The sequence below is a fragment of the Thunnus albacares genome, chromosome 1 (assembly GCF_914725855.1).
Source record: "Thunnus albacares chromosome 1, fThuAlb1.1, whole genome shotgun sequence".
In the NCBI taxonomy this organism is placed as follows: domain Eukaryota; kingdom Metazoa; phylum Chordata; class Actinopteri; order Scombriformes; family Scombridae; genus Thunnus; species Thunnus albacares.
Genome location: NC_058106.1, coordinates 24,653,266 through 24,662,260, shown reverse-complemented (window position 1 = coordinate 24,662,260; position 8,995 = coordinate 24,653,266). Strand labels below are relative to the sequence as shown.

Below are 8,995 nucleotides of genomic sequence, written 5' to 3'. Positions count from 1 at the left end.
GAGACAGAGTAGGGAGGCAGTAAGGTACAGGCAGAGCAAAAGGAAGGTAAACACAGGAAACAAAAACGAGACAAGCAAAGCAGCTAAGAAATTTAGACAAAGACCAAGAAATACGGACATATATTTCAAGACCAGATATGGCCAGGTTGGATGTCATAGAGATGTTTCATGGTATTGATTTTCCTGGACACCTGCACACACAGGATTCTTTGCAGCTTGCTCTCAAGTTCCCTTTTCAAGACACGGATATCCTCATTGTCTCCTATCCAAAGTCGGGTAAGAAGATGAGACGATAAAATGGACACACTGCCATCATGTAAACTGCAGTGTCTTCAAGCAATTTACATGATGGCAGATAACTTTGAATGTCTAGGCTTTAAACTTTTTAAAGATCCCCTCCAGACATGTTTTAAGATGTATATAAAAAAAATTCTACTTTGAATAATAATATTTGTCTGACATGTTTTTTCCACACAAAATATGTTCAATTATCTTGTTAAAATCCTTAAAATAACATTTATTTTTTCTCCCTCATGAAAAATCCAGAATTGATGAATATGCAAATATTTTTAATTTAAGTTTAACTGCTGGACACAAGATGTCTCCTACTTCACTGTGAAGTCAATTCTCAGTTTATGTGCACTGGAGGTTTCAAGTTCCCATATAACACTTGTGTAAGTTGACGATTGATTGATACGCTGCTTTATCGTCTATTTTACTTTAAACAGGACTATAATTTACAAAATGAACATCATGCTATATTGAAGAAGACTTGAAACTAATGACTGAGACCATAAACTCATCAGGAAAATGTTTACTGAGGTAATAAATCAAGTCAGAAGTAGGGTAATTTTCCAGCTTGGTCATACTCAGATTTTTGCTGAGCACAGAACAGCTTTTTTGTGTCAAACTCTGCACAGTGAAGTTCAAACATTGAACTGAAGTAACAACAAGCAGAACACATTTTCAAGAGGAGGGGGACTTCCAGACTGTATAATTAATGAAAGTCAGGTCCCAGATGTTTCTCTCTTTTCTCTAAACAGGCACCACATGGATGCAGGAAGTAATAAGTCTAATATTGAGCAGAGGGGACCCACACTTGTCCCAAACTGTCCCAAACTGGGCTCGAGCTCCTTGGCTGGAGCAACATTATTGTGCTGCGGTACTGGGGGCCTCATCTACCACACCTCGGGTCATCACCACACACCTGCCTCATCACCTGCTGGGCCCCGCCCTCCAGGGCTCCAAAGCTAAGGTCAAATTTACATGTTTTACAACTATTTGTGCTGCAGCGTGGTTCTCAGTACAGTACAGACATTCTGACACTGTTGCTCCTCATCATCTCACAGGTCATTTACGTGAGCAGAAACCCCAAAGATGTGGCGGTGTCTTTTTACCACTTCCATAAAATGGCCAATTTCTTCCCGGACCCTGGCTCGTTTTCAGAGTTTTTAAATCAATTCCTAGAAGGCACATGTGAGTTGATGTCAGGACAATATATTTTATTATATTGTGAATTGTGTATAAATATGTTGACTTCAGCTCTGCAGCCAACAGTGTAATTTTATTAAATGTATTTGTTGCATCTATTTGTTGCAGTGAACTATGGCTCCTGGTTTGACCATGTTAAAGGCTGGACTGGTCAGTTAGCAACTATGAAAAATCTGCTTCATATACCTTACGAAGAGATGTCATTGGTAAAGGAGAATTCATCCATCATTCTTGTCACCCAGAGTGTCCATAAACTTACACAAACATACACTATAAGATGTAAGATATAAGAATATAAAGATATTCATTTATCTTGTTCCCCAATCACCAGGGCTGGGGCAGGTCTTTACAAGAAAGTGGAAATTTATGGTGTAAAAATGTTCTTTTTTTATAATTATCCTGCTTATTTTCCTGCTTTCCACCATGACATTTTGCTTACAATCTCTAACTAACCAACATATATACCTTGATGTATAAGATAGTATATGCTATCCTAAGACACGAGACACATGTACACAAGACACACACAAATACACACACTTCACATTAATTCTCTATCATACGTTCTCCACTGCAGTCCCCCCTTACCTTCCCAGCCATGTCACAAGTTCTTTTTTCAGTCTTATAGGGCATCATAAATTCATTTCCATACCTTATTGGATTGCTTTGTTTTATTATTATCTTCAGACAATGTCTTTTTTATGGTCAAATAATATCTCATCATTTTTTCAAATCTGTAAAGTAGGGGCCTCTGTTTTTTCCAATGTTTTAAAATGAGCTATTTATAATAACACATTTTAACTATTTATTTAACTATTTATTATTAACCAGGAATGCATCAGTGTATAACTGGGTGGATCAGGACAGGAAATGATTATTAGAAGAATGGCTTTTTCATATTTGAAATTATATTCAAAAAAACATTATGTTGCCTAAAATGGTAGTAGGTCGCAGGCTACTAGGCCATCTTCAAGGTTAAACAAGGACAAACCATTTATATAAATAAAATAGTCTTACAACACATCATAGTATGATTTGGATAATTTAACCTGGTTAAACGATATTAAACCTGAAGATTGCTATTCTCAAGACTCACAAAGCCATCTTCAAAATCTAACAACTACAACAAAGTACAAAAAGTTTGGATAAATGACATGGCCTCACAGCAACTATCTAATCCCACACACAGGTTCTAGTGGAAGCTATTAGCACCACTAACTGATATCATTGTAATGTTATACAGGAATGAATAATCATAACTTCAAAAGCAGATTATTTTAACCTACATTATCTCAAATCAATGACTATTTTAATGCACAACTCAGAAGGTGATTTCTGCTCCTCCACACTTAAAAGGGCCATTTTATTTGAGGACTAGACGTTACTTCCCCTTAGAGTAAACCTGCAGCTCTCGTTTACCCTGTATGAGAGAATGAGAGAATAATCACAATAATGAAAACAAAGCGCAGAGAAGCCGGATGAGAGATCAGTACACGGAGTGATGCATTATCATATTTACTAATAATTCTTTCCGATGTCTGTCTTACATTGAAACTAAAGGAAATTAGTTTGCGGAAGTCTAAACGAGTTACCCACACCGTTGGACATTTGACTGCTTGTCAGTTCAGACACTTTGACGCATTAAGAAGAAACTCCGCCCTGTCTGTCTGTCTGTCTCTCTCTCTCGCCACGGGTTGGACTGAACCAACTCAAAGGTGGTCCGAAAACGTTAGATTTGTGTATTACTTGTTTTTGTCGGTTGCTGAAAATAGAAAAATGATCATTGATATAGGTTGCTTAAATATAATCACCTGATTGCGGGAACTGTATCATGATAAGGTTATTTTTAAAAAGACAAAAAGTGGGGTAGCGTTTGCTCCACTTGCTCCATTGCGCAGGCGCTTAGCAATATGCTGTTTCCTTTCAATTTGTGCTGGCTTCTTTAAAATGGAGATCTTTATTCCATTTATCATACAACTTTTGCAGTGAGTAATATTTAGATTGTTCCTTCAGCTGCATGTTATATATTCTGCCAATTAACTGTTTTGTTTTTTTCTCTTTAAAAGAAACATCTTCAAAGGGTCTTGGCTCCAAATCAATTGAAATTTTCAATTATCCAGTTTTTTAGCTTTTAATATCTAATAATAATCTAATTCTTGATATGTCGATGTGAATTTATTCTGAAGTTCTGTAAATGATTAAACCCTATTATGCATAGTTATATCTGATAAATGTTTAATTCCCTTTGTACTCAAAGTGCCCCAGATGAACTCCACATTTTGGATTTTTATTGATGGATTATTCCAAATCTCTGTGTTTCTAGGGATACTAAATTTCACTCCTATTTTTTTTTCAGTTTCTTTCCATGATTTTAATGTGTTATTTATGACAAAGTTAGATACTTTTATATTGTTTTTTTGTAAACAGAGATGTAAATAGGTTGTGATCTTTATAAAATATCTGAGGAATAATTACAGTTCTAAATTTGGAAATTTAAGACCTCCCTCTGTTCTTACATTTTGAAGAAAAGTTCTACCCAGCCGATATGCTTTATTATTATGCCTCACAGATGTTTTATATAGATCACAACATATTTACATCTCTATTTATAAAACACAAAACAAAAATGTCTAACTTCGTTATAAATAGTACATTAAAATCATGGAACAAAATTGAAAAAAATATTAGGAGTGTAATTTAGTATCCTTAGGATCACACAGATTTGGAATAAACAATCAATAAAAATCCAACAAAATGTGGAGCCAAGTGGGGCACTTGGAGTACATGGGGAATTAAACATTTATCAGATATAACTATGCATGATAGGGTTCAATTGTCTGAAGAAAATTATAAAACAAAGTAATCCAATAAGGTCTGGAAGTACATTTATGACGCCCTGTGAGACTTAAAAAACTGCTTGTGGCATGGCTGGGAAAGGAAGGAGGGACTCTGGTAGAGAACATACGACAGAGAATTTATGTGAGGTGTGTGTGTATGTGTGTGTGTGCAGCCTAGGACGTAATTGTTACAATTACTGCAGACACTACAGTGTTACAATCCAAATTTGCATTTTATTTTCTTATTTCTTCATGTTTTTTTCAGTTATTTTATTATTATTGTCTTCTTCCTTCCCCAGGATCTTCATGGTGCCATAAAGAAGGTAAGTTCTTTCCTCCAGTGCTCCCTGGTGGAGGATGAGGTGAACAACTGTGTGAAACACTGCAGCTTCAGCAGCATGAAAGACAACAAGATGGTCAATTACACCCTCATTGAAGAAAAGATAATGGACCATAGCAAGGGCACCTTCATGAGGAAAGGTAGGGCTCTGTTTGGTCATATGCATATAAATTAATTTCCACTTTTGTTCCATTCAGTTCCCCACACACTATGTACCATACAGTGTCTTTTGACCAACATTGTAAACAATATGTACACAAATGTAGACAAAATATTAGCCAATAAGATTGGAACCTACTGTCACTCCAAAACATTTCTAACACATCTTTTTTATACGGTGGTTCCCAATATAAGGGTTGAGATGCTCCAGGGGGTGTCAAGATGAATCTGAGGGGTCACAAGAGGTTTGAAATGATGCAATAATTCTGTTACACATATTTTTCATGTTTAATACTGGATACAATTTTGGATACTTGGACACTTTCTTGTTAAATACAGGATCCGTCCAGATCTCTAAAAATCCTTCCAATAATATAAACCAAGAAAGAAATATGACTCTTTGATCGATCTGCTCACTGTTCGCGGCCACATTAAGGTCACAAGTGGGCACAATTACATTTTAAGGTGTTATGAAAGAAATATATTGGGAACCACTAATTTAATGTACAAAATCATGACTAAACGTTGAAACCACTAAATTAAGTTTTTAAAGCTTTCTGATGCCATCAGAAAGTATTGATAAATTAAAAGGTTTCTTCTCCTATAATGTCTGGAAACGCAGTCGTAAAACAGGCCTATACTTTGAATCATGATCAGTTTAGAAGCAAAATAATATTTATTTATATATAAAAATTTAAAAAAAAAAAATCCACCCCTCACACTACCACCCCCCCTCCCATGGGGGGAGGGGGGGTGGTAGTGTGTCTTCCTCAAGCTCGGGTCCTCTACCAGAGGCCTGGGAGTTTGAGGGTTCTGCGCAGTATCTTAGCTGTTCCTAGGACTGCGCTCTTCTGGACAGAGACCTCAGATGTTGTACTCGGAATCTGCTGGAGCCACTCTCCCAGTTTGTGGGTCGCAGCCCCCAGTGCTCCAATTACCACTGGCACCACTGCTGCCTTTACTCCCCACATCTTTTCTAGCTCCTCTTTCAGCCCTTGGTATTTTTCGATCTTCTCGTGTTCCTTCTTCTTGATGTTGCTGTCGCTTGAGATTGCTATGTCTATCACCACTGCCTTCTTCTGTTGTTTGTCGATCAACACGATGTCCGGTTGGTTAACCATCACCAGTTTGTCAGTCTGGATCTGGAAGTCCCACAGGATCTTAGCTCGGTCATTCTCAACCACCTTAGGAGGTGTCTTCCATCGTGACCTTGGGACCTCCAACCCATACTCAGTGCAGATGTTCCTTTACACTATGCCAGCCACTTGGTTATCACGTTCCATGTATGCTGTTCCTGCCTGCATCTTACACCCTGCTATTATGTGCTGAACTGTCTCAGGAGCATCTTTGCATAGCCTGCACCTGGGGTTCTGTCTGGTGTGGTAGATCCCCGCCTCTATTGATCTTGTATCGAGTGCCTGTTCTTGTGCTGTCATGATTAGTGCCTCTGTGCTGTCCTTCAGTCCAGCCTTTTCCAGCCACTGGTAGGATTTCTTGGTATCAGCCACTTCTTCTATCTGTCGGTGGTACATGCCGTGTAGGGGCTTGTCCCTCCATGACGGTTCCTCCTCCTCTTCATCATCGGGTTTCTGCTGCCTGAGCTCTTCACTTAGCAGTTCATCTTTGGGGGCCATCTTCCTGATGTATTCCTGGATGTTGGTTGTTTCGTCCTGGACAGTGGCTCTGACGCTCACCAGTCCTCGGCAGTCGTGTACAGTGTCAGGGTGCTGGACTTGGGATGGAACCCTCCATGCATTGTGAGGAGCTTTCTTGTCTTGATATTAGTGGCCTCTATCTCCTCCTTTGGCCAGCTTATTATACCAGCAGGGTATCTGATGACGGACAGGGCGTACGTGTTGATGGCCCGTATCTTGTTCTTCCCATTCAGCCGACTTTTCAGGACCTGCCTTACTCTGTGTAGGTATTTGGCTGTGGCTGACTTCCTTGCAGCCTCCTCAAGGTTCCCATTTGCCTGCTCATTGATCCACTAGCCTCTGAGCATTGGTGTTATGTGATGCCTCCCATATGCTCTTCCAGTATTGTTCAGTCTCAGCCCTGGATCTGTTCTCGTGTTATTACCTTGCCACTGAGAGTACACTTTGGATGGTTCGGTGGAGAACATCCTATTTATTCTCCTGGCTTCTGCTTCTCCTGTGTATCTCTTCAGGCGGGTAGCCACAGCTGTGAGCCTTTGCTTGGCAGTCTCCAGTGCCTCAGGTATAGACAGCTTGTTGTACTTCCTGGGTATCCCTTTCATCCCCACACCTTTCTGTAGCTCTGAGAGTTGACTAACTTCTCTCCGTGTTGCCTTGATCTTGGCCTCCAGCCTCCTTCTCCATGGAGGGTAATGTTCTTTGTGGCTCATGGTGTTCATCTTGTAGCCAAGCATCTCTAGGATCACTGTTGCTGTGGTGTATATCAGCTGATTGGTCTCAGTTACGGTCCTAGTAGGGATAGTATGTAGCGCTGCATTCACATCCTCTAGCAGACTTTCAGGGGGTACTTTGTCACTTAGCCTTGGTAATCGGCTACGGGGGTGCTGGGTGTCCAGCTTAGTTATGATATTCTTAGGTCAGTTGCCCTTGTGTTACGTGTACATTTACTTGCAGTAACCAAGGAAGCCACTGATAATTAAAACATGTAAGAGTAAAGTTACTATGAAAAAAGGACAGAGGCATTGCTGCAATTTCAAGCTTTTTGTTTTACTTGAAAACCATCACCAGGGTCAGGGAGAGGTGTCTGGAAATAACAGCTAACAAGTGAGTAAGCTGATTGCTCAGTTACATCAACTAGGCTGATGATGTCACAGGTCTATGCTGCTTGTAGACAACATCACCACATTTCAGCCAATGCCCTCAACATCATGTAAACAACTTAATGTCCTTCAAAGCTTTAAGGCCTCTGTTTATGGAAGTATTATATCTCAAAATAGCAAATGCTTCATTAAGAAGAAGGATGTCCCAGTATATTTACATGATGTTGAGATCACTGGGTGTTGTTAACAAGTGTTGATGTTGGGTTTGCTCCAAAACCTGTCCATCATAAATGATATATTACAAACTAATAAGCAGGCATCCATGTTTGTTTGGTTTTCAGGCACTTCAGTATTATTAAGTGGCAAGCTGGATATATCAGAGCTTTCAGAAAAATATGAGCTTCCCAGTCACAATTTACGTTGACACAATGGAAGTTGATGTGAATGTTAATTTAGTTGGAAACTCATCTATTATAACCTATTGTTTTTTGGCACCTCTACATGCTCCGGATGATGGTTTCAAATTAAAACCAAGAACTTGCAGCTGCAGCAATGCCTTTTTAAAAATGACTCATTTAGCCTTTATCTAATATCAACCTTTCTTTCCTTTACTCCCTATTCCCTTCCTCCAATACAGGTAAGGTTGGCGACTGGACAAATCATTTCACAGAGGAGCAGAATCAATATTTCGAAAGCGTCTTCAAGTCCAAGATGCAGGGCTGCACTTTAGAGTTTGTGTGGGAAGAGCGAGATAAAGAGAAGACACACGGCTAATGAACAAATCCCACTGAAGATTGGCCACAGAACTGTGAAAAGCTTTGTGTCGTCAGAAATAATTTTTCCCCCTGTGAGATGGATACCAAGTGGATGGTTTTCTCCAAGTCGTAGTTTAAAGGATATTATCTGCTTGAATCATACTAACATGCAATAAAAATTACATAAATCTGCAGAGTTACAAGGGATGACACTTTATGACAATGCATTGCTCAGTATACTTAAATTACTCTTTTTGCCGCCTTGCTTTCATTTAAACACACATATTAGGTGTTCCTAATATTTTGCCCCACTTCATATATGTTAATGGAGTGGACAAAATATTAGCAACACCATTCAGTATAATGCACCAGTACACCACCACCACCCATTTCGACCTCAATAATAAACATAAAATAGAATTATCACCTTTCTGACAATGTCAACAAAAACTGAAAATGTATAAGCTTCGTAAATGTAGAATTTATGGCAGAGCTGTTGTATTGGATTACATTAGATTGCACAGGTGTACCTAATGAAGTGGCTGGTGAGTGTGTGTCTGTGAATGTGTCCCTTGTGATGATGCATTCAATGTTTCAATGTGATAAATGTATGAATAGATCTCAGAAAAACTGAATCCTCTTATGGTTGACCATGAAG

At 39.1% G+C, this 8,995-nt stretch overlaps 1 protein-coding gene across 1 annotated transcript; it reads left to right on the top strand.

Moving 5' to 3' along the window:
- sult5a1 (sulfotransferase family 5A, member 1) lies at nucleotides 1-8,774 on the top strand. The gene is made up of 6 exons (XM_044360820.1): nucleotides 1-276; nucleotides 1,044-1,255; nucleotides 1,350-1,476; nucleotides 1,600-1,697; nucleotides 4,628-4,808; nucleotides 8,220-8,774. Exons 1-6 carry the CDS (start codon nucleotides 138-140, stop codon nucleotides 8,354-8,356), a joined length of 894 nt encoding a protein of 297 aa, XP_044216755.1. The 5' UTR covers nucleotides 1-137; the 3' UTR covers nucleotides 8,357-8,774.
- The last annotated feature ends 221 nt before the right edge of the window (nucleotides 8,775-8,995 follow it).

Coding starts and splice junctions, on each gene's coding strand:
- sult5a1 (XM_044360820.1), top strand. CDS start 138: ATGGCCAGGTTGGATGTCATAGAGATGTTTCATGGTATTGATTTTCCT. Junction 277..1,043: donor TGTCTCCTATCCAAAGTCGG/GTAAGAAGATGA, acceptor TTCTCTAAACAG/GCACCACATGGATGCAGGAA. Junction 4,809..8,219: donor GGGCACCTTCATGAGGAAAG/GTAGGGCTCTGT, acceptor CCTCCAATACAG/GTAAGGTTGGCGACTGGACA.